Raw genomic sequence first — 23,987 nt, 5'->3', positions numbered from 1 at the left:
GATCACTCAGCGAGGCAGGGACAGAAGACAGGCAAATACTCCAAGGCAACTGGCAGGTGACTGGCACAGACCGTCATGTGGGAAGCAAGCATCCCCACTCCTGCTGGAGAGGCTGAGAGTCCCAGGCTAGAAGTAGAAAACAGGAATAAAAGAGATCAGCTCCATCAATGAGAAGTCTGGACCAAAGCCATTAGGTCCCCAGCAGACACCAGCCCACGCATCCAAGCCAGGGGCTGCTGGGTGGAGGCAAACGACCAGAGAGGGGCTGCAGGGTAGGGGCCAGGTGCCATGCATGGGGCAGACCACAGGGCTGTCTCACCACCTGCTCCCTCTGTGTGCAGCTTGCCCTTGCTCCCTGCCAGCCCCAACCCCTGGCCCCGGTCCCGCCTCCAGGCATGGGGCGGGGCACCAGCCCCGGGGGAGGAAGAAGATGGAGAACGGAGGATGGAGGAAGAAGGGGGGGGTCTTCAGTCTGAAAGTGGGTTTGTCCCGTCTGCAGTGCCAGGGCAGCCATCCCCATGCAGGGACTTCCCCAGTGTGACGAAGAAGTTGATCTGCAAGGACAAACCAGTTGCTTGATTGTTTTGCCAATTCAGTAAAAACCTATCTCAGTCTCCATGTGCAAGAGGGGTTCCTTGCCTTCCAGGGGAGGCAGGACGTGGGTGTGAGCCCTGCTCAATCCTTTGCCTCCTAGAGAAAGGGAGGGTGGAGCCAGATGCAGGCTGAGGGGTAGAAGGGAGCAAAGCAAGTGAGCTTAAGGCATGGGATCTTAAAATGTTCTTGGGAGAACTGCTCAGGCCTGGTGCCTCCCTTTTGGTGTCTGTGCCTCAGTCATCACTGCTGGGTTTAATATCCCACCCAGATCTTCATGCCCTCTTAGCTTCTGCACGTACAGGGAAGGCTGATCTCTTCCAGTCCTGTTTTAACCTGCTGGCCAAGCCTAGCTTTGCTTCCACTAGCCCCCCCCCCCCCCCCCCCAAGATACCCTGACCCACTGTGTGGACAGGGAAGCAGAGCTGTCCAAGTGTGAAGCAAGGGGAGGACAGTTGAGAGCTCAGTGGCTGCTTTGACTGTCAGTCTGTGTCAGATAGGGCAGACACTGGGGAAGGGACTCTGACTCATGGGACAGAGAGAGATTTGTAGTGGGAGGATAAGGTGAGAAGACAGACATAAGGCCACGCCATTGCATGTCCCAGAAAGGAGCAGTTTGCCAGCACCCTGCAGGCCATTCCATAAGCAGAGGATTAAATAAGGAGGGATTGTCTAGCGCCACACTCACTGCAGAAGCAGACCTCACTCATCTGCACACAGTATGTGCAAGGGAAACAGAAAGCACTTTACAGGCATAAGAAACTATTTGCAGCCCTGGCTTTCCTGGAGTCCAGGCACTCAGGCTCTGGATTTTTCATATCCATTTTCCCTGACACAAGTGCCCAAGTCCCATCCCCAAACCATGCTGCAATCTGGTGCTCCGAGCCTCCCGATGTCCTCCGGCAGGATTCAGCTCAGCAGCTTGTCCTTTTGGGCTCTTGTGCTTTCCAGGATGTTCTTTCCTTTTCCCATTTCCTAGGCAAGTTTGTTCTCTTCTCCCCCTATGGAGAATCCCAGATGAGTCCCACAGGCAGAGCAGGAAACTGGCACAGCCATCTCTCTCCCCTCACAGCACCTCATACCTTACCACCTCCCCATAGCCAGACAGAGCCATGCATCTCCCTTGCATCGTCTTCACTCCAGCCCACCGTCTGCCAGCATGGTTGTGAGGGTGGTTGGGCATGCTGAGGAGCAGGCTGTCCCCAGGGAGGGGGATATCAGGGATACGTGAGAGCCCCTCCAAAGCAAGGATCATTGCAGATAGGAAATCTTAGGATCAGCACCACAAATTGCTGTGTGATACTCAGCCAGCAATAGGGTGGGTGACTATTAGAATCCCCTGCCATTCCTTCATGTTATCTTTAGGACCCTTCAGAGAGCAGCTGAGGGATATAGAGAGATAATCAGCCCAGGGCTGGGATGACATGCACACCCCCACCCCAGCCTCCATGTCAAAGCATACGTGGGGACAGCACGATGATGATAGTGCTCTACATAAATTGCTGAAATCAGAGCGCTTCCTTAGGGAGCTAGTGGCTGTGGGCATCAAGTCTGAGCATACCAAAATATAATAATAAGATGGGGACTGGGGAGAGACTAGGGTAGGGGGGAGGCTCCCAGGATATGCCATGTGACAAAAAGCCCTCCTGTATATCTGCCATTCACTGCGTGCATGTGCCAGATCGTGGGATCAGGGTCCTTCTGTCCCACACTCCTGCTGTGTGTCCAAAAACAGGCATGTCATGGGGGCACAGCGAAGATCTCCTTCTAAGACTAAAGGCAGATGCTCAGTTTCCCCAGGCTTCAACACTTACACCCCCGTACAATACAAACACTTTCACTCCTGCCCTGTCCTTGGCTTTCTCATCTTTAAGGAAAAGCCCATTGAATGCTTTTCTTCTCCCTCCTCCCAGGTACTTTCTGATTCTTCAATACTCCAAGGCTGCCACCCTTTCCCTGAAGCAAGAACATCTCCTGAGTATCTCCCAGGTCCCTTTGTAGGGTCCTTGCAGAATTTATGTTTAGATCCCTTTGAATAGCAATGCTTTCTTATGCTGATCTGAGCGAGAGGAGGGCATGTCATCCACCTTCCAGCCTTACATTACTGTGGGGATGTGAAGCTAGCATGATTGAGCCGCTGTCTCTGTGCTAAATATTGTGATTGCTAGCCACCACTTCTCAAGCATGAATTAACCTTTCTGAGTGCTTTGGCCCCATGCCTGCAGCCCCAGGCATCTTTCATAGCTCCCCACCATCCTGCAGCATCTCCCAACCCTAGCCAAGAACATCATTTGGGAAAGGAAGGGTGATACACTAGAGCATCCTTAATAATGTTCCCCAGAAGAGACCTTTGGGGGCTGCAAATATAAATCAAATTCAAATAGAGCAGAGTGTCAGGCAGGGGAACAGGTCAGACCCAACTATGTACAAACCAAAACATTCCTGAAGCTAAAAGTGAGCACAGCCTCTCTCTTTCTTCTTTCTTCTGCAGCACCTGTGTTGGGGGGCCATTTGTCACTGTCCTAGTGGAAATGGCACTGTGCTCACCCACCCTACAGCCACGAGCCTGCTCCGCAAGAGGGGCTCTGGGGGGGCAGAAACCCTTTGGTGTCCAGCCCTGCCCTGCAGAGGGGCTGACCCACACATTTCCAGTAGGGTGCAAGGGAAAGAGACCCCATATTGCTACAGCTCTGCCAGGAGCAGGGGTGGGCAGCATGGAAAGGGCTGGCAGCTTCCCACAGGGACACATGCATGCCACCTTGCCAGTCCCCTCTGGAGGGAGAAAAATTGCTCTCAATGACTCTTTACAGGAGCTTGTACAAGGCTGTTACAGCTGGTAATTGATGCCCAGGGCTGCTAATTGCATTCTGCCTGTTACCTAACCTGTGACTCATTCCTCCGAGCAGGCAGCCACCCCCTCTCCGAGGATACAAATAAGGTGGGCTTGTGCAGGACAAGGTGAGGGAGTCATTAGCGTTTGCCTCTGAACCCTCTGCCCCATTTTTCACCCATGTCCAGAACTGGTTGAAGCAGGATTTCTAAAGGTCTCTGGGGAAGACAACACAGACAAAAAGTGGGCCTAGAAGAAGGCTGGGAGCGGGCTAGGCAGTGCTGCCTGCTGGTTAGAGAGACAGGAAATGCCAGCCTTGCTTGGAGGGGGTTGCTCCACAGCTCAACCTTTCTTTGCCTCAGTTTCCTTCCTGATGATAAAGCTGACAGCCCAGGGAGGTGCTTGCGGAGGGTTGTTATACAGGGGTTGAGTAGGTGCCGAGCAGGCTGCCAGCCTTCTGGCACAGGGGACATAGCCAGTCTTCCCAGAAGAGGGGCTTGCTGTTTAACAGCATCCTGCCTGGCCTTAAAGAAGTTCCTTGGTGATGTCTCCCAGTGCCAGGAGGGGTGATACGGATCTGCCTGGTTTTGAACCTGCACGCCTCACAGCGAGTGTTTTCCCTAAGTACTTGAGCACTACTTTTTTCCCTGAAAAGATGCAAGCTTTAATCTCTTTAACCTCCATCCTCTGCAAATCCATGCCCCGGTGGAGGAGAGCTTGCCTGGGGACTTGTCTTCTCATCAGATCAACAAGAGTCCTGCTTTGTTTGCCTGCAGGGCAACCACCCTCCCACAGGGCTGGCAGTGCTGGGATGCCCAGGTTGTGTCCCCCAGAGTGCCTGTCATCCGGGAGCTTTCATCAGGAGCTGGTGTTGCACCAGTCCCCACTTCCCTGGGAGCATAGCTGCATTGCTCCAGGGCAGCTCTGGGACATTGCTCTACATTTGAATGACTGTAGGTTAAATTCTTTTTCTTTTTTCCCCTCCCCCCACCTCCTGTCCTCATAAAAGACTTGCAACTGGTTTGGAGCTTGAAATAACACTTCACAGGGGACCCATGAAGATCAGCAAGTTAATCTTTGCTCAGAGTTTCAGAAGTGCATGGCACTAGCAGTGCGCTAATCACAGAGATGAGAACACAGAGAGAACTTGACTCTCTAACGCTGGCAGCCTATCTTCTCCCATTACCGCAGGAACAGTGGGCTCAGCCCTCTGCCCAGTTTCCTGCCCCATGGGACCTCCCACAGTCCCTGCCCCCTTTTTCCTCTTGCACAGGAAGAGCAAGGGGAAAGAGACCAGAAAACAGCTGGGCTGGCAGAGGCAGGAGAGAGCTTAATCTATGGCCTATTCTAACCCATCCTCTCGCAGCACCTTTTGCAAGAGCACAGCAAGAGCAATGCTCCTCCCTCCCTTAGACAGCTGTACAGGAGCCTCAACAAAAGGAGAAAAATATCCCACTATGTAGCAATCAGCCCTTTACATTAATACACAAACCCACAACCCACCACCTAGTCCCATTATAAATTATATTTAATTCTCCTTTATATGCAAGTAGCCAATAAATGGGTCCATTAATAATTTATAAGCAATAAAGAGTACAGTTCCCATAAAACAAGGATGTGTTGCAAAACCCACTTAGTGTCACTCCAGCTGCAGTGGGGTTCTTGCAAACAAGCACTGCTTCCTGCTCCTCAGGGCAGGAGGTGAGGTAGACAGAGAAAGATGGGGAGAGGACCCACAGCACACAGTGCTATGGGCAGGGGAAGACAGAGGTGATGAGAAAAGGGTCTCAGAGGTACCAAAAGAAAGGCTGGATGTACGCACACGTGCGTGAGCCCATGTGTGTGCACAATGCATTTCTACACACCCTGATTTCACAATCAAGTGTCCAATCTGGTGACCTAACCAGATACTAGAGCCAAAGGTAGGCCCAAAGGGATGGGAAATTAACCTTGAGGGCAATTTCCAGCATAAAGGTGGAAGACATCTCTCCAATAAAACATGGAAAACTGTGTCTGGGGAGTTAACGTGTAACTCTCCCACTCTGTGCAGCCTCAAGAGAACCTGAAAAACTACCCCAGGGGCATCTGCTGACAGCATCCCCTCGAGGAGAAAAGACATTCTGCCTAAAGGAGTTCAGGAAGACAGGGGCCTCTGAAAACAGCTCTTGAGAAAGGTAGCTGGCAGTAGTACCAGCTCTGCTAGGTCCCAGTTCAGTCATCGCCTTGTTCAATCCACAGTGGGCGGATTTGTTCCTGAAAGATGCAACTCCGAACCACCTTGGCCAGCTCCTCCACGTGACTCCAGGCCTGGGCATCCACACGGGCCCAAGAGCATGGAAGAATGTGAAGCGCCTGCTCCGCACCACGGCACACCTTCAGCACCTCTGAGTCCCGCTGGCCTGGCTTCCCCAGCAAGCTCCTGGGGAATCAAAGGGACACGTGTTACCCTGTGTAGAGAAATGTGAGGAGTGGGGAGGAAATGCCAGTGTTCCCACCTTGATCCCTACATGCACTCACACAAAGTTGCTTTTCCTGCTCTTTTTCCCACAGCAACGCACCTGGCATACACATAGCTAGTACTCCCATTTGGGTATTTTGTCTCTTCCTTTGAATAGAGTCAAGGGTTTCTTTTTTCCTCCGTTAATATCCTCCATCCATACTGGTCTCCTCTTACCTGAGTCCTCTAACGTTCTTTTCCGTGACCTCGACATGGATAACAATGGGGTATATTTCACTTCTAATTAGATCCCTCACACTCTGAACTCCGAGCTCTAACAGGCAGTGTTTATTCTGGAAGGAAATCAAATAGATTTACTGATTTAAATGGAGAAGAAATAACCCCTGTTCCTGACAGTTACATTAAATCAAACCCCATACTGTGAAATATCATTGCTTTCCCGATAGTAATTCCATTAAATGTAGGATTTACAGCCAGGGCCAAGATGGAAGCAGAGAATTGAAGAGCAGGGTCATCTACTATATCACAGTCAGTCTGACCCAAGAGCCCACCAGACCCCCTGCTCAGCCAGTCTGTCTTCACATCCTTTCCTCCATCATCAGTCACAGACCCACATCTTCTTCATCTCCCCTGAGTAGAGCTATAGCCACTTTGGTGAAGATAAGGAATGCGAGAGCAGGGAGGCAGTTTTGGCATAAGGCATCTTCCATCATCTCCCCTACATATCCCCAGTCACCATTCCTTTCACCAGGGTGGACAGAGACTCAGGAGAAGACCTGTATTTGTTGCTTCACAGCCCCACATCACCTGGATCTAAAATGCCCAAGTCACACAGTCCCCAAATAAGCAACTCCTTTTCTCTCAACATTTTTCTCCCTCTTTCCCCTTCTCTGCTGTCCCCTCTCCCCTTAGGATCTAAATGAGATACCCTATCCTTTTCCTCTCTCTCCACATCATACAGCTCAGCACCTTCTCCATTGCCTCTCGTATCATGCGGATTCGCCCGGGCTCCCTCCGGTCCTGGGGGGAACTGCTAGACACAGGGTCCTCCTTAGTGTGGGTAGTGTTGGGATGCCCTTCTGCCAGCTTCTCTGCAAGCCAAGAGGAAAGAAAGATATGAAAAGGGAGACATCAGCCACTTCTCCCTTTGGCACATACTTTCTACCTCAGATCCCGCACATTTGCAACCATGCTGATACTTAATCAAGTTCAGTGTTTATGGATTCTGGAGAGTGAGTCTAATTATATAGCATTACACGTTGGCATGGATTTCCTGCAGCTTTCTGCTTACAGAACAAGCAACATATCACAGCTGAAGACACCTTGCAGGGCAAAAGCAGTTCTTGTGTTGCAGTATCACAGCAGCCTAAGCCAGCTCACAGGCCTGATCCCCTTCTTTCCCGCCGCCACACTGTCCTGCTCCCACCTTGTAACTATTCTCAGACAGAATCCAGCAGAAAACTAATCATTTTATTTTACCAGGTAAGGTTTCTGCACGGTTACTGAGCTACATGGGCTCACAAACGGCTCCAGCAAGCAGCAGGGCTAGGGAAGCAGTGGGAGTGTGTATCTTGGCATGGGAAAATAGGAGGAAGATGGGGGGGGGAAAGCTGAACGTCCTTTTGTTGGTGGTAGCTAGAACCATCTCCCAGTGCTAACGGGTGGGCCTAGAGAGACAGCACATGGCAACTGAGCTGCAGGGCCTGCAAACATTTTGCAGGCTCTCAAGGAATGAATCCTGGTGTGCATCAGCTCACAAGGCTCTAAGTATTGCTAGTGCCCAAACAGCCTCCTCAAAGCCTCTCATTCCACACAGGAAAACAGAGCTGTGCTTCTCCCAAGACAGAAAGCCAGAGATGGCATGGGCCCAGATCACCCTGACAGGAGAGCAGCAGAAAGATGAAGCTGAGATAGAAAACTGGGTGCCTTGGAGGCCACTAGGACAGCAGGTCTGGCAGGGTTAAAGCAATGATTCATCAGAAGACAAGACAACACACACACCTCACTCAGGAGCAGCAGGCTGAGCCACCAGCGTGGCTGAAGCAGGCACTGAGATCCACCTGCTGATACTGCTGCCCTGGGCAACTGCCCACACCGCCTATCCCCAGAATGAACAAATGAACATGACAAGAGGAGGGAGCCCTATCAAGAATTTCAAGAGCTGCCTTTGCTTCTCATTCTTAAAGCAGAAATAATGTAATCTATTCAGGATAAGGCATGTTTGGGATCAAGTCCAGAGTGCATTCCACTCTCCACTTCTCCCAAGCCCAAGGTCAGCTGGGTATCCTCTGCTAACTGGGCCTGGCCACACAGGCAGTTCCCTGGTAAAGCTAACTCCCATAAAGCCATCTGTTTTCTTTGAGGGCAGCAAGCTCCTATTGAAGATCACCTGCCTTATATTACTCTGCATTGGCTGGGGATTTCTCTGAGGTACAATGCAGACAGTGCAGAAAAGCAAAATGCTCAGGACTCCTGCGATTACCTTATTTCCCACACAACAGGCAAAGCAGACAGGAGTAAACAGAGTTTGTGCTCTCAATGCAAAGTCCCAGCTGCAGTAAATGGCTTTTGAAGCATGTCCCAACGCAATGTGAGGGGGACCCTGCAGAGGGCCTAGTAAGACAGGATATATGGCAAAGTTGCTTAGCTAACAAGCCCAGCAGAAGAAATTTATTTTTTGCAGAGCCTTCCCTTTTCATCAAAGCAGAGATTTTTCACCACTACTACCCTGCAAAAGGAAACATCGACTTTTTTCATTTCTGCATTTGGCAAAGGAAGATTTCTAAACACCGCGGAAGGGAGGTATAAGGAAAATGAAGGAAGAAGGAGGAAAAGACAGATTTGTTCTCTGTGAAAATTCCCTATGGGAGAAAAGCCCTCTCCCCAGCAGCCTCTACAGCTGTGTGCCAGCTTCACATTGTTGACAGAGGAAGTGGAGGACCTAACCAATGTGAGATGCTCTCATTCTGGTGGAGGCAAGATAAGCATGAAGTCAATCTGCAGATCTCACCTTGGGCAGGGGCTTCATCTCTGGGAAGAGCCACCTGCAGCAACAAGGCAATGCCATCACCACCCATTCAAGGGAAGACAGAAGACCCTTGTGCCTCAGAAGATCAGAAGAGAGGTCTGGCTTCCCTATGGGCCAAAGGGCAGGGCACAGTTAAGAAGAAGAGGGAACTCTTTGGAGACATTCAGCCCAAATGGCTGAAAGCTGACCTGACAACAGGTATTGCCTGGGAAGACTCTAAGACCCTCACAGTTTAGCTGTTGACACCTCATGTCCTCTCCAAGCTCCATGACACCAATCACTTCTCAGTTTTCCTGAGCTAACAGCACCTCTTCCCTGAATTGGACTCACCAAGGCCTCCACAGAAGAATAAATAGCAGGAGGTAAAAACAAGACGACAGTCTTGGAAATTAGGACATCTGTGTACTTTACTTCACTCAGCCACAGTCACTCCTAAAACATCCTTGGGCAAGTTAACCGCTCATTGCCACCTACCTGCTGGGCACACATGAAAGTCCAGACGGGAGGTGGGCAAGTCCAGCAAGTTCCTGATGAGCCGTGGTGCAATGCAATCAGGTGACAGCACCACAGGACGAGGTGTCTGGACCACCACAGGGTGCACCAGGTTATAAGGCTTCAGGCTCCTGTCTGGGTCTGGAAGACAGGAATGAAGAAAAACTCAAAGATGAGAACATGAAAGATAGGGCTGCCACCAGCAGCCTTCTCCCATGTTCTCCCTGTACCATCCCCTAGTCCTGACTCATGGATGCAGCTACAGGTCCCATGTCCCAGGAGAGATCTTCCACTGGAAACACCACTCCTCCATAAGCCAATGCCCCAGCTGTAACCTCCCTTATCCATCATCTAGAGAGTCACTGGAATTACAGTTACAGATTTATTCTCCTTTCTCTCCATAATGTGCCGGGTGACCCCAAGAACCATAACAGCAATAATAGAGAGCCCTAGAAACCTGGGAGAAGGAGCAGCATGTTTAAATATGATCAGGCTTCCCAAAAATCCATCAGGAAGGTAATATGAAGGATTCTGGACAAAAAGACTGGGGCATCCTAGGTACCCATGTACCTTCAGTGCCCTCAGAGGATGACTGAGTCTCCAACGGTGATGGGGCAGCTGTAGAGGTGAGAGCTCACCTGAGCAGGGATCCAGCCACAACTGCTGAGGGGGCTGTCCCGGGCTCCCCTGTGGCTTAGATTTTACTAGGCGTAGTTGGTCCAAGGCCCGTTTCTTTAGCTGAGGAGAAAGTGAGGGCACTAAGGCTGAAAGCACAGATCTCTTCACACACACACACACACAGCTGACTGCAGAGTACCCCCCAACAAAGGAGATGGAAGGCACATGTGGAGAGAAACCAGGCCTGCCCACCATCAGGCTCAGGCTGGGAAACAGGGAGCAGGTAGTGGAGCAGTCACAGAGCAAAGATGCTGCCTGGGCTATATGAGCCCGCTCTGCTTGCAAGCTAAGCTGCTATGTCCCTAAAGATCTAATGTCAGAGCAGGGCAGACTGTGTGCTGAGGTAAGAGAGTGAACATAGGTGCACACACACGGTTCTTAAAGCTGGTTTCTCTGGCTTACATTATTTCTGTGGCCCCTCTGCTGCCTGGGCATCTGACCCTTCTCTTGGATCTTCAAAAGCTGGTGGGCCCTGAAAAGACAGAGAGGTTGCCCTCAAGCAAATCTAGAGCCCCCAGGGACCCTAGCCTGCTGTGACCCTCTTCTGCAACCTCCACAGAGACATGCTGAAGGATAAGCATAAAAGATCCCTCACTCAACCACCCATTCTCTCAAGGGCACCGAGATACCACTGCACTGGTCCCCGATACAAAGCTTGGACAGCTCACACAATCATGAGGGGAAAAGGCCAAACCACACTTCTCAAGACTCCTAGTGGATGCTTATTGCAGAGAAATGGGACCGGTACCTCAGGAACCCGGTGTTTTTCTCCTCACACTGTTACCTGTTGTAGTTGGGCACTGTTCCCTTGTCCAGGTCCCGTAAGGTCAAGGGATCAACACGGGAACAGTACCATTCCAGCCGTCCTTTGTGCATGGTGTCCGTGACATGAATGATTTCCCGACACTTAACGCACAGTGCATAAGGGTCTGACTGCTCTGTGAGTGATAGATTGGTGCGTACATAGAACGAGTCTCCAGAAATCTTTCTCCCTTCTTCTAGGGCTTCACGTAGAGGCTGGTATCCTGGAGCGAAGCATACAGGTCAGCACAGGCAAGGACAAGAGACAGCCATCACCAACAAGAGAACCTGTCAAGATAGCACAGCAGTGATGCTACAGAAAGGAGTTCAGAGGATGCAAACAGATGGGGGGGTCTGTACCTCCATCCTGTAACTTAGAAGATGCACATATTACACCAGACATAGTAAATAACCAGAACTATGGCCAACCTCTGTGTCACACATTGTGGCCCAGGACTAAACAGGAGAGGAGAGAGAATGAATGAGAACAGAAATTTACCTCCAGGACAGGATGGAGGGTCTGGAAAGGGAGGCAGAGAGCCTAAGCTCAAAGGAGATCCTGCTGCCATGGCCTTACCTTGCAGGTCCAGCTGGAAGACAAGATTAGAGGGTTTGTCCCAGTGAAGCAGGCTCAGGTAGGCGACCTCCCGGGTGCAGTTCTCCAGGGAAAGCACTTCTTCTTTCAGTGATGGGACCCTCAGCTAGCAAGAATCAAATGCCATGAGACCCAGGGCTAGAAGAGCAGGCTCCTTCCCCCTCCAGCTCCTCACCCATCCTAAGTTATGCATGAGATATAGACTAAGGCAGGCCCAGGGAAAGCTCTACCTGAGGACAAGGCATTCTCATTCTGTATCTGGTTCCCTGCTCTGCCTCTGAAATACCTGCTGCCAGCCACTACCAGATCTGGACACTGGGCTGCTACAGAACTGAACATGTGTGTATGTCAGGGGAGAGGAGAAGGTTGGTTTACTTTCAGTCACAGGATATTAATTCAAGTTCTTTAGCTGTATTTCAAGTGGTGTCATTCTTGCCAAAACAAATTCCTTTCCCCCCTCCAGGAGCTTTCTCCAGAGCAATTATTCTCTATAGCTTGAGAGGGTCATGAAGGCCTGCAAAATTTCACTCCAGAATCAACTGCTTTGCAATAGGTGTGAAAAGATGTAGTGTGCAAACTGCTCTGAAATGCTACAAGGCGACAGAGAACTCCAGGGACACACAGTCACATCACCGTCTTAATTTGTGTATCTCTATTATTTTTCCCTCCCACAGCTGAAAGAAATGTTTCAAGAAGACTCAGCATTTTTACATGCACTCGTAAGCTTGCCTGCAAAGCAACCTGGATGCCTGTTCATGCTGCACAGAGCTGTAGACAGGGAGCAGTCTCTGGAAACGAGAAATGGAGGCGCACCTCAAGTTGGGCAGAGGCCAGTTTGCACTGGAGCTTGTTTCATACTCCTTGTGTCTCAGGAGCATTGCACTGGAGCTTGTTTCATGCTCCTTGTGTCTCAGGAGCATTGCAATCCCCCAAAGAAGTGACCCTGTTCCCAGACTTACCTCAACGAGCCGGCAGCCTTCCCTGAGCCCTGTACTTTCGACCTGCGAACCTGGCTTGACCCACTGAACATAAATCCCTGTCCTGTTCCCTCCAAGGATGGAGATATCTGCTCCAAGCCTCTTCTCCTGGGGTGATGGGGTGATGGGGTGCCCCATGCTAGAAAGTTGTACCACCAGGGACCTGGCAAGGAGAAACACCAAGTCCAACTACTGAAGTGTGCTGCCTTTCTTAGGAACTAGTCCCCATGCACAGTGTCCAGTCACAAAGCATTTCTTTTATCAAGTACCATGAGAGGTACCATGATTCACAGTCATAACCAGGGTGCACTCACAGAGCTTATGAACACCCAAAGCGCATTCTACCCTACCACCCCACCAGCCGCAGTACAGGATCTCCTGGTCCTGTCCCAAATCAGACAGATTTTTGTCTAAGTCCAGGGCACCATCTCCATCCCTGCTGTAACACATAGAACAGGCCAGAAAACGGGGGCCCTGCTGGGAAGCAAGGACTACAGGAACTTCATTTCTTTTCTCTCTTGCTAGCAGAAAAGGGCCCACAGGAGAAAGGCAGAAAGGAATGGCTTTCCAAGCATGGTGTCCCAGGAGTGTGAAACGTTCCTCAAGTACAGACAGAGTGCTTATTTCAGAGAGCAGCACTCACCTCCTGGTGACCTCCTTGCGACTGGGAAGCGTGGACAAGCAGATCTCTGACTTCACTCTGGCATAGGTGCTGCTGGAAGAAGAGGAGATGGCACCAAGCGACACACTAGCAAAACCACTGCCTAGGGAAGAGAGTAAGAAAAAGAGGGCATATCACCTCTCTGAACACTGCAGGGAGCCCACAGTCTCAGGGTGGCTGAGGTCTGTCACCTCCCTTCTCTGCATTTTCTAGCATCTAACTAGGAAATTGAGCTGAGTTTGAACAGTCTCCCTCCTGGAAAGGGGCACTCCCAAAGAGGAGCAGAAGAGTTAGGACTGGTTTCTTATGTCTCCTGAAAACAAACAGATTTTCATCCCCCTCATCAGCATTTTAATCACAAGCTGTGTCCCAGCAGAAACCACGGCCACCTGGACGTGCCCTGAGGAGCTCAGCCACCAGCACCCACCATAGGATGTGCCAGCACCAATCTCCATTGCAGGAGATTTACAGCCCATCACTGAAAACACAGGCATTTATCTCCTCTGGCCCCTACTCTTCCAGTTCCAAATAGAGTTCCCCATCAACAAAAGTTCTCCATAAATTAAATAAATCAGGTGTGAATAGCTACACATTCTGCAGAAGACAAGCCAGCTTTTCCAGCTGTTGTACTTCACAGTCTAGTGTGGGATGTTTGCATCTATAGCACCCTGTTATGCGTGCAGAGCCGTCACAGTGAGTCACACAGACCAAAGGTATGAAGTAGTCAGCTGTTCACCCTCCTCTTCCCACAACCACCAATTCCTTCTAGCTAAGCCCTTTCGGGAAATTGATGGTACCTGTTGCGTCTTCCATGCTGCTAAAGGACCCACAGGACAAGCTGGAAAGGACACAAAGGTGTGCTGTGAGGCATCAGCTTTTCCAAAACCTGTTTACATCACATTATCAATTCCCTCCCCACAGCTTTTTCCCACCCTGACACAAAAGCACCGTCCAGCCACCAGGCAGCTCCCAGCCAGCCTTCCTATTCACACTCCCGACTGCCAGCTTCCCCTCCCTTGCAGAGGAGAACACAGACTCACGCCACCCCCCAGAAGTCACCTTTTGTAGGGCATGCACCTATCTTCCCGCTGCCGCCGGAGGATGGAGCCGATGCAAGGTGGGAACGGGAAGGTGGAAAGGCGATTGATGTCCTTCTCACTGTCAGGAGTTACATCCTTGAACAGAGTGAGAGGGAGGTGCACTAACACCAGTGCCCAGCACTTCCCATCCCTCTTATTCAGACTAGGTTGCAAATAGTCCTGATGTACCACACGCCTCTTCAGAGATCACCCACATTTCTCCCTGTGCTCAGAGGTACCTTCCCATCCCAGAGGAGAGAACAGGGATGGAGATGCATGCCATCAAATCCTGTCTTTTTGCAAAATACAAGCACTAGTATCAGATGAAGGGATCAGATTCTCCCTGTACTTATATCTCACTCTTAGCCATGGCATACCCAGAGACACGAGTAACCCACTTTAGGATGCTGTATGATGAGGATTCAAAGGGTCAAAGGGACTTTAGTAAGCTCCATTAAAGACAATAGAATTGTTTGCTACAGGATTCAAAAGAGCTAGGATTTCTCCCCTGGCATACGTAGATAAAACAGCTTTTTTATAAAGGTCATAAGCTTACATCGGGCAGTTAATTTCTGGGGTGTTACATAGGGTGAAGGAAGTCTCACTCCCTGCTGTTTCCCAGATAACAAAGTACTGCACACTTCGGTGCAGCTTTGGCTGGTTTATCTGATTTATTACTGACAAAGCTTCACACTTTGGTTTCGCTCTCATGTTAAGACATTGCCCTGCTCCATGTCTTCCAGCAAGCTATACATCAGCCCAATGCTTCTGTGTGCTTCCAGAGCAGTATGGATCACTGCTGCCCTCAGTTCAGGGCAAACATCCCATGGTCAAGTACTCACCATGCTCTGAATGGCAGAGTCCCCCAGAAACGGGATGTCAGAAACTGCCAGTGCTTCCACAAGCCCATTCGTCAGGCTGGAAGGGTTGTCTGTGAGGCTCCAGGTGCTGCTGAGATTGGAGCAGAGGGAGTAGGAAGAGCTGCACATCTAGGAGAGAAGGGACCCATCATCCCATTGCATCTCCCAAGACACAGCCCTGGTCTCTTTCCCTCTCCACTCCCCTTTCCTTCTAGCCTCCTTCACCTTGCTCAGGCTGCGGTTGCCTTGGCACCGGTGGAGTTGGGCCTCCAGTGTGCTGTTCAGCCCTTCTGCTTGGCTCAGTTTGCTTAGGAGGTCATCCCTCTCCTCTTCCAGGGCCCGCACACGTTTGCGGTACTGGTCCTTCTCAACCAGGCTCTGAGAGTATTGTAGCTGCACCCCATCTCGACTCTGGATAGCCTGCAAGAAGTCAGGCTGCAATTTAGAGGATTGCAACAGTAATCTTCCCCCCCTCCCCCATCTTGGCATGGCTGAAGAAGATCTACTGGCGAAGGAGGGTATATACACAGCAGAGAAAAAAGCCCTGATCCTGCTGGGAGGTGGAGAGACAGAGGAGAGACAATTCACCTGGTCTCGCTCTTTCTCTATCTCCTCCAGCTGCAGCAGCACTGTGTTCATCCGATGCTTGTAGAGATCACAGTCCTTCTGCAGTGTCCGATATTTCAGTTGCAGATCTTCCACCTCCTGGAGATACTGGCAAGAGTGATTAGCAAGCATTAGCCCTTCCAGACGTGAGTGGTGTGGCTTCCCAGGCCCTTCCCCCCCCACTCTTCCATGCCCTGCTCTGTGTGCAGGAACAGGAGTGGTGAGGGATGCATTACCTTATCTCTCAACTCTTCGGCCCACTGCAGCTCATTCTGCACAGAGTGGAGTTTCTGGCAGAGATCCTGCCGGTCATCTTGAGCTTCCTTCCAGTCATGCTCCAAGATGTCCAACAAGATCTGCTCAGAGCCTGGCACTGGGCACTCACCTGGTGTCTAGGAAGTGAGAGGGTACCATCACTTTACCGCAAGCACCATGGGATGACCAGATGAGGGTAAGCGCCTGGCTGAGCAGGTGAACAATAGGCAGGTTGTCATTACTATGGTCATCACTACTGTATAAATCTACTGTGCACTCAGCCTGAGTGTGGTGTGCAGGTCCAATCCTCCCCATCTCCTCAAAGGAAACAGGAGGACTGGAAAAGATCCAGGCAAGATGAGAGGTCAGATCATGGACGGGTTCCACTATAGGGAACATGTGAGTAGGCTGGGCTGTGCCAGGCTGTGGTTGAGGGGGATAAGAGCAAAATCTATAAAATCACAGGTGATCCTGGGCAATGGAGAGGGATCATCTCTCTGAAACAAGAGCATCTCTCCCAAAACAGAGCAGGTAAAGAACTACTCTGTCGAAGGTCACCACGTGAAGGACCAGGCAGTGAGGCTGCCCACCACATGGAGATTTACAAGGCACCTCTGTTGTTCTAGGCTCCATGGCACCCAGCTGGGGATGCAAGTGTGAGGTCAGGCCTCCCAGGTGCTACAGGGAGTCGTAACACCAGCTAGGTCTTTCCAGTCCCATAACCAAAATACCACTTGCCTCTGTGAGATCCAACCCCAAGCAGTAGTGTCTGCACAAAGGCTGTAGCTCCAGCCTCTCTCACCCTGAGTATACAAGGTTAACCATCACAGTCCACAGTGAAAGGCACAAAGTCACATGTGTGAGCACACATAAGAGTCACAGAGTTGCAAACAAGGACCAATCACTGCCCCAGACCCAGGGTCAACAGCAGCCACCAAAGGCAAGCAATCTGCCCAGCAGAAGGGATCAGCTAGGCCGGGGCAGTGACTGCCCCCTTCTTTCCAGTGGTGATTCACCTATGTCACCAGCACTGTATGCACAACCAGGGAAGGAGTTGGCCTGGAGCCTGCTCTGCCCTGTCAGGTACCTTTAGCATGCCCTGCAGCTCCTGCAGCGATGCTGTAAGCCGCTGGTTCTCAGCCCACAGTTCGGACACTGTGTCAGGGTGGCTCCGCTCCTCTGCCTCTCGCTGGGGCAGCGCAGAGGTCTGTTTCCTCAGCAGGCTGCACTCCTCTTCCAGGCTGGTGACTTTGCATTTTAGCTGGTCCACCTGCCACAAAGAGAAGAAACATAGTCTGACAGCCCCTCCTGCAACCTCCTCCGCCTTAGAGGGGAGTGAAGCAGAAAGGAAGCTGGGCAGAAAAGTGGTCTGGAGGCAAGAAATGTGAAAGCTGGGAAACGAAGTGAAGAAAGTATCCTACAGCTGAGGTAAGGTTAACACAGCTGAATATACAAAGTTTTTACTGTAGGACGGAGAAGGAAGATGCACTTGTACTGAATTTTCCTCTAAGTGCACTCAGTCTCAGGGGCTTCCCTTTGTGCAACAACTTTCTTGCTACCTTGGAGCACCCACAGCGCAGCTGGCCCTGACCCTAGGTGGAGCAGGGACCTCTGATGTCCTACCAAGGCCTGCAATTGTGACAGTCTCACAAATGCTTTCCAACTAGAACAGCTGAGAAACAAACTCACAACAGAAAAATCCACTAAAGGCTATTCAATGCAGAAGGACACCTCTGACCTGGGAAGTGTTTGAGCATCAGATCATGACAAGCTGCAGGATTTCACAGACATATCACCCCACACTTGCCTACTCTCACATTCTTCTATCAGCATGTCACTGGAGACATGGTGCTGGATGAGATGGAAGTTCATGTTGGCCTTGTCTGGCCACTCTTACATCAACACTGACTCCTCAGAGTGTGTCCATCCCATGACCAGAAGCTCAGGGGCTGTAAGTAGGAGGAAACATGAGCCCAAGCTCATTGGCTAGACACTTCTTAGACATAGGACATGGAGGTTGGTTACTTTTAGGATTGTGGTGGGGTCCTCACAGACCTGCAATGACTGACGAGGTTAATCAGGAAACAAGAGTTTCAAAGTCAAGTGGGCTTTGGGAGCATATGGGGTTGCAGGAACATATTAAAGCCACTGAGCCCTAAGAAGCACTGTCAAAATTGCCAAGAAGGAATTCGGGGACTGGATTATTTCTGTAGATCTGCCAAGGGACCTAGAATGAGCAACCAGGACCAGTCAATTCTTAGATCTTAGCAGTCAGGAGTGGAAGGCAGGCTGGGACCTTGTGGGATTTCTCCACACTACAGTTACCCAAAGGGAGTTCACCTCTCTGCTCAGAGGAGACCTGGGAGAGTTGCCATGGGCAGGAATAATGGATAAAAGGTAGAGAGGAATCCCAGTACTGGCACACCAGGAAAAGGAATGAAAGGTAACCACAGGGCTGTGCAAGAAGCCCAGGCCCAGACTGGCAGTGGGAATACCACGAGGCAGCAGAAGAAAGGCAAAACAGAGTTATAAATAAGTTCAAGGTACAGCTGTCCTTGCCCAGACAGGAAATGGGTGCATTTACTGGAGGTGAGAGCTTGGCAGCTGCAGCGCAGTGTCATGAATTCCTTCAGGTATGCAGCATGAGCCTCTGAAACATCATCAGAGGGAGGAGGAAGTGATGAGGATGGACTCTGGGCCAAAACACTCCTATGCACAGCAAGGAGTGCTGGCAGCTCCACGCAGCACACATACGCCTAGAGCCTTGTGTGCAGGCAGATGCATAGCCGTGATCATCACTAGAAAAAAAGTGAATGCAAGCCCTTTCCTGGGGAAGAAATAAACACAATCCCCATAACATGCAACCTGACAGAATTAGCTGTCTCCTGCAGGTCTGTACTGATGGGACACAACATAGGCACCCATTGGCAGAGCATACAGCAAGGCTGACAGGGCAGAAAACAGATGCAGAAATAGACAGGGCATCTCATGGTACCAATGGCCAGGCTGAAAGAGCACACAGCCACCACTGGGAAGGGGGTCAACCTAACAGCTCCTCTGGGCAGTTGCTTCAGGCTTTTCTATATGACACATCTCCAGTCACAGCATGAAACCACTGCCTCTTTCCTGCCTTGGGGAACATGTCACGAGGCACAGCTGTGAGGAGATCACAATTCAGGCTAACTGGCTGCATCCAGTGCACATGAGGCCAGAGTGCAATGCTGCACAAACGCACTAAATACTTGAAAGCACAAGGTGAAAGCCAACAAGTCTCACATGCCATGTCCATCACTTGGCCGCCCTGCCATGCTTGGGGCACACTCCTCCTCAAGAGCAGACGCCAGCCAAGGTGCATCCATGCACCCTGACACATGTTCAGCTGTACAATGGATCAGCTCCTTCATGATCAAGCACCACCGTGCACAAACATTCACATACATCCTTCTCAGCTGTGCCACCACATTCATTCCTTAGGTGACTGCCAAATCCCCAGCTTCTCGCCTCCCTTGCTGACAAGACATGCCCCCACACTCCTCAGTACCCTACCACCAACTGCAGGTCCCGGCTCCGCAGCACAGCCAAGTTCTTCTCCTCACAGAGCTGAGCATAGCGCATGGCCATCATGTAGTTCTCATCCTTCAGCCTCAGTAGCTCCACACTGTTGGAGTCCCACTCTTCTCTCAGCCGCTGGCAACGCTCTTGCACCTTCAGGAGTTCTTGCAGCCGCTGCTCCAGCCGGGTCTGTTCTTGCTCCAAGGCCTGGTTTTTCACCTGGAGCTGGTGTTCCTTCAGCAAATGCTCTTTCCGCTGAGCCCTCACCTTCTTCACCTCCATCATCAGGAACTGAGTTAGTCCCTCAGGGCCTTCCTCATCTGGGAGGGAGAAAGGAGAAGCAAGTCCTGGTTGCTTAGACAGAGGCAACCCTGAAAAAACGGTCTACAGATTTGCCCATCACTCTCGTTCAAGGGGTGTCACAGCCTCCTGAGGTGCGCAGCCTTTCTCACCCTGGTGCTTATTGCACCACGGTCCCACGCACATATCATATGGCCCCCTCCTTGCAAAATTCAGAGCACAAGGCTGTCAGGGTTCCCTGAAAGCAGGTAGTTCATGCCAGGGTTTTATGCACAGATATGCACATACACAGAGTTTTGGCACTTCCCATGCAACCAGCAGCTAAAGGGAGAACAGAGCACTTGCTCTTACCCAGGATCATGGAGCAGCGCTGGGCTGGCTCCTTCCCTGTTAGCCGAGTGTAGTGCTCTGGGTAATAAAACTCTAAGGATTCTAGAAAGGCTTCATAGCCTCGTTTCCCACGGCGCCGAAGGATGTCCATCAGGTAACCTGAAAGAAGGGATAAACAGGTAGGATGAATTCCCTACAAACTAAAGAAGAACAGCATAGCCCAACCTCATGATACAAAATAGCATCTCCACCAAATCTACCTCCCTCCACAGGAAGCACAAGTTGGAGATGGGACTGAGGTGGGAGTGCTGCCTGCATATGTGTGTTCTCAGGGGGAATCACAGCAGAGGAGGAGGAGATCTGGCTGCAGAGCATCTCAGTCAACAGCAAAGACAAGTGGCAGTGCAGTGGAAGGGAGCCATAAGGGCAGAACACCACATACTGAAGAGTATCCACTATTTCCCAAAAATAGGTTCTCCCTCAAAAACAGGCCTAACTTTGTACAAGTCTGTGCCTTCTCCCACCTGTCCGATTGCTCTTGCAAGGGAATCGGCATGAATTCAGCACTTCTTCCTCATCCTGCTCGTCTATCACACGGCACTGGCGCAGGTAGGGGGTAAGCTTTGCAGGGTTCAGGGAACGGGTCAGCTGGTGCCGTGCGCTCTCAATTTTTTCCCAAAGGATGTCTTCTTCCTCCTCCTGCTCTGAGAGGCTAGAGGTTTGGACAGGGCCATTCTCCAGGGCTTGAAGGATAAAAGGAAAGAGAGAAAGTCGGAGGACTAATAGCGGAGCACAGGGAAAAATGCATGAGTAGACATGGGAGAACATGAATCAAGGTATGATTCCATAAATGCTTTGGTTCTTCTGTAACAGGACCCAAATACACCTACAGCCATTTAGACTTCCAGTCTATCTAGCTGGATCCTGCTGTGTCAGCTGAGGGCCTCAGATATGCAGGAGGCAGAAGGCAGTGGTGCCTAGGGGAGTTAGGAGCATATACTGTAGGAAGCCTAGGGAAAAGGCCATCTTCTCCCCTGAAACATTCTGACTTTCCTCCAGACCATCACACATCTTCCCTTTTTCCCCATCCTTGCCTTCAGGAATGAGGGGTTTTGTGACTCTCAAAAGGGTCATACCTCAAGATTTGGTAACCAAACAGAAGTTCTAAAGGGCAGTATGCCACAGAGCACCTTGGCACAAGGTACTAGAGGCAAAGGGGAATTCCCTGTATCTTCTACACATTACTCTGGGGCACTGGAAAAACTCAGCAACAAAGCAATCTCTCTGTCAACTAAGACAGAAACCCTCTGAAGTCAGTAGACCGAGGACACCTTACAGCAATGGTGAACCTGCTCCATTAAGAAGTTGTTCTCTTCCCAGTAGGATATCAACCCAACCATCGCATCAATTTTCGCTCGAGAAATAAAGCCTGCATCACAGGCCAGCACAAATCCTTAGAGCTCACAAGTCAAAACACAGTAAAAACCTGCTGAGACCTGGAAGTCATTTTTCCTCCCCAGTATGCACCATTACCTCCCCCTCTGTGGCTGGCATCAAGTCCAGCTTTCCTACCTCAGCCACACAAACCTCTAAGGCAGTGTACGCATTCCTGTTGCATGAAGGCAAAGAGAAAGAAATCTCCTGCTCTTTTTTTCCTTCTCCCTCATCCCACTCCCCCATTCCCATGAGGAGAATGATTCCATACTATTTTAGACAGCCATCTAGTATGGCGAGCAGAATGGCTGAGAGAGCTGTGCAGAAGTTAATCCTCCAAGTAGAGAGATGGCTAGCTCAGGGTCTGCTGCATGCAGGATAAAAGGAAGAGAGAATTGTTGAGTCCACAAAAGATATTCAAGTGTCTGATTCTCAGCACCAAAAGTCTTAGGAGCCTAAATACTGGTAAAGTTCTAGACTGTCCTACTGATAAGGAGGGTTGAAAAAAGAATGGAAACTGCATTTCTTGTAGAAGCTGTTGTCTCTCATCCGGGACAGACTTCTTTGCTAGAGGGGCACAATTACGAAAAAGGGCGATGCAACACCAGGTAACAAAAAGTGTGCTGTTTTCCAAACTTTGCCTCCTGTTTTGAGCTCTGCTCCTTGGCACCAGATTTATGCCTTTAAATCAAAGTGTTTCTCCAAAAAACTAAGCGGGCAGGGAGAACTGTGCAAGCAGCAACCAGTTTCTTGGCAGGCAGGCTTGGCGGAGAGAGAGAGGGCAAGGGGGTCCTGGGAGACAGTACCAGCACCTCCTACTGTGGCCCCTCCAGGCCTAGCTCCTGGCAGAGAGGAAGGCACCGTGTTTTTCTGCCCGTTCGCTTCCCCTTTTGGCAAGCCTGAAGACACAGCCCGACTCTAGGGAAAGACAAGCTGGATGCCAACCCTGAGGAGCAGACAGTAGCTAGGGAAAGAAGGGCAGGAGAGGTACAACTCTTCCCCCCCCCCCCCCATCCCCCCGCCCCGCAATTTCTGAGTTTCTGACTCTGGCCCGTGCAAAAAGACATGCGGTGCCAGTGCTGCCCCCTCCCCGCTTCCCCCGGGGCGACTCAAAGGCCTGGCAGCAGCCGCGGGCAAGGGGGGGAAACAGCATGAGCCTCCCCCGAGGGCCCGGCCCGCAGCTCTACAAGGAGCGGGGGAGCAATGCGGGGAGGAGGGGGAGAAAGCCGGCTACCCCCCGCCCGGGCACAGGGCTCGCCGCCTTACCTGCCATGCCGGCGGCTGCCGGGCGGGCTGCGCCCCGCTGCAGCGCGGCCGCTTCGCCGCTGCGGCAGGTGTGTCTGCCGCGCTCTCCCCACCCCGCTGCACCTTTCCCCTCTCCTCCCTCCTTCCCTCCCTCCGCCCGGCTGCCAGGGGAGGGAGCCGGCAGCCCCGAGGCAACGCGAGCCGGAGCGGCGCGGCGCCCCCGCCCCGGGGCTCCCCCCGCCCCGGCGGCACTGAAGGGCCCTGGCGGCACTCACCGGTGCGGCGGCCCCCGGGCGCGGGCCCCGGGTGAAGGCGAGCGGCGCCCCCCACCTCCGCAAAGCAGCCCCGGGGGAGCAGAGGGGCTCCGGGAGCAGAGCAGGGCGGGGGGGCAGCCCCCCAGCTCCTCCCGGCCTCCGAGCGCCTCCGGCTGCTTTTCACCTGGGCGCACTGGGCAAAGGCTTTTTGTCTTCTCTCTGCCCCCACCCCGCCCGCCGGCCTGGAGCTGCTCTCCGGAAGGATGTGGCTCGCTGGCAGCTTCTCTTCTGAAACGCACCCGGCTTCACCTTCCCGCAGACCGGTGGGGGAAGGGGGTACCCGGCTTGGCCCCCCTGCCCGGGCAGGGGGGTTCAGGTCCTCGGCACGTGGCAGGGCACAGCTCTGCTGGGGGACAGGAGGTGGGTAAGGGGAGGCCTTTGATTTAAGGGCTCCAGAAGGTGTAGCCTGGTTCTGGAGCGAGGGGGGGGTGACTAAGGGGAGAAAGTGGGAGCGGGGCAGGAGGCTGGTTGCAAGAGGCCTGATCCAGCCCAAGGAGAGGCCCCACGGCTTTAATTTTGGTCCTCAGTAGTGTCTGTGCGTGGATCTGGGCATGGAGGCATCCCCCAGGCAGAAGTCTCCTCCCTGACGACCCCAAGGCACGCAGGGGCCTGCGCCAACCTGATGTTCCCTCACCCCAGAGGCAGATGCAAGGAAGCTTTCCTTTCTCCCGGCCCAGGCAACCACTGTAATCCCAGGAATGGATTTGCATCCATACAGCATTCCAAAGAGCTCGCATAAGATAACCTCCACCCTTGCTGCGTACCAGACTGCCCAAACCTGTGCTATGCCACTGAGACTAGCAGATGTCTGGGAGAAATGCAGGGTTATATTGGACACAATGTCTCAGTCCCTGTAATTACACATGCTTCCCACTCCAAGACTTAAGCTTAATTCATTTCC

At 51.7% G+C, this 23,987-nt stretch overlaps 1 protein-coding gene across 2 annotated transcripts; it reads right to left on the bottom strand.

The window, feature by feature from the left end:
• Nucleotides 1–4,931: 4,931 nt before the first annotated feature.
• CARD10 (caspase recruitment domain family member 10) lies at nt 4,932–22,864 on the bottom strand. 2 transcript variants are annotated; one of them, XM_062588390.1, is made up of 21 exons: nt 22,794–22,864; nt 20,618–20,836; nt 20,115–20,252; nt 19,458–19,783; nt 16,999–17,181; nt 15,893–16,048; nt 15,639–15,764; nt 15,276–15,470; nt 15,033–15,179; nt 14,171–14,286; nt 13,909–13,949; nt 13,094–13,214; nt 12,433–12,613; nt 11,456–11,579; nt 10,862–11,102; nt 10,480–10,549; nt 10,038–10,137; nt 9,382–9,540; nt 6,849–6,970; nt 6,096–6,211; nt 4,932–5,840 (listed from the first exon to the last, which is right to left on the bottom strand). In XM_062588390.1, exons 1-21 carry the CDS (start codon nt 22,798–22,800, stop codon nt 5,633–5,635), a joined length of 3,096 nt encoding a protein of 1,031 aa, XP_062444374.1. In that variant the 5' UTR covers nt 22,801–22,864; the 3' UTR covers nt 4,932–5,632. The 2 variants fall into 2 exon arrangements, with proteins under 2 accessions (XP_062444374.1, XP_062444384.1); XM_062588400.1 differs by having other exon boundaries at nt 14,189–14,286.
• Between the last annotated feature and the right edge of the window lie 1,123 nt (nt 22,865–23,987).

The sequence above is a fragment of the Rhea pennata genome, chromosome 1, assembly GCF_028389875.1.
Source record: "Rhea pennata isolate bPtePen1 chromosome 1, bPtePen1.pri, whole genome shotgun sequence".
Taxonomy (NCBI): Eukaryota; Metazoa; Chordata; class Aves; order Rheiformes; family Rheidae; genus Rhea; species Rhea pennata.
Note: the sequence above shows the minus strand (reverse complement) of the source record. Positions and strands in the feature narration are given on the sequence as shown.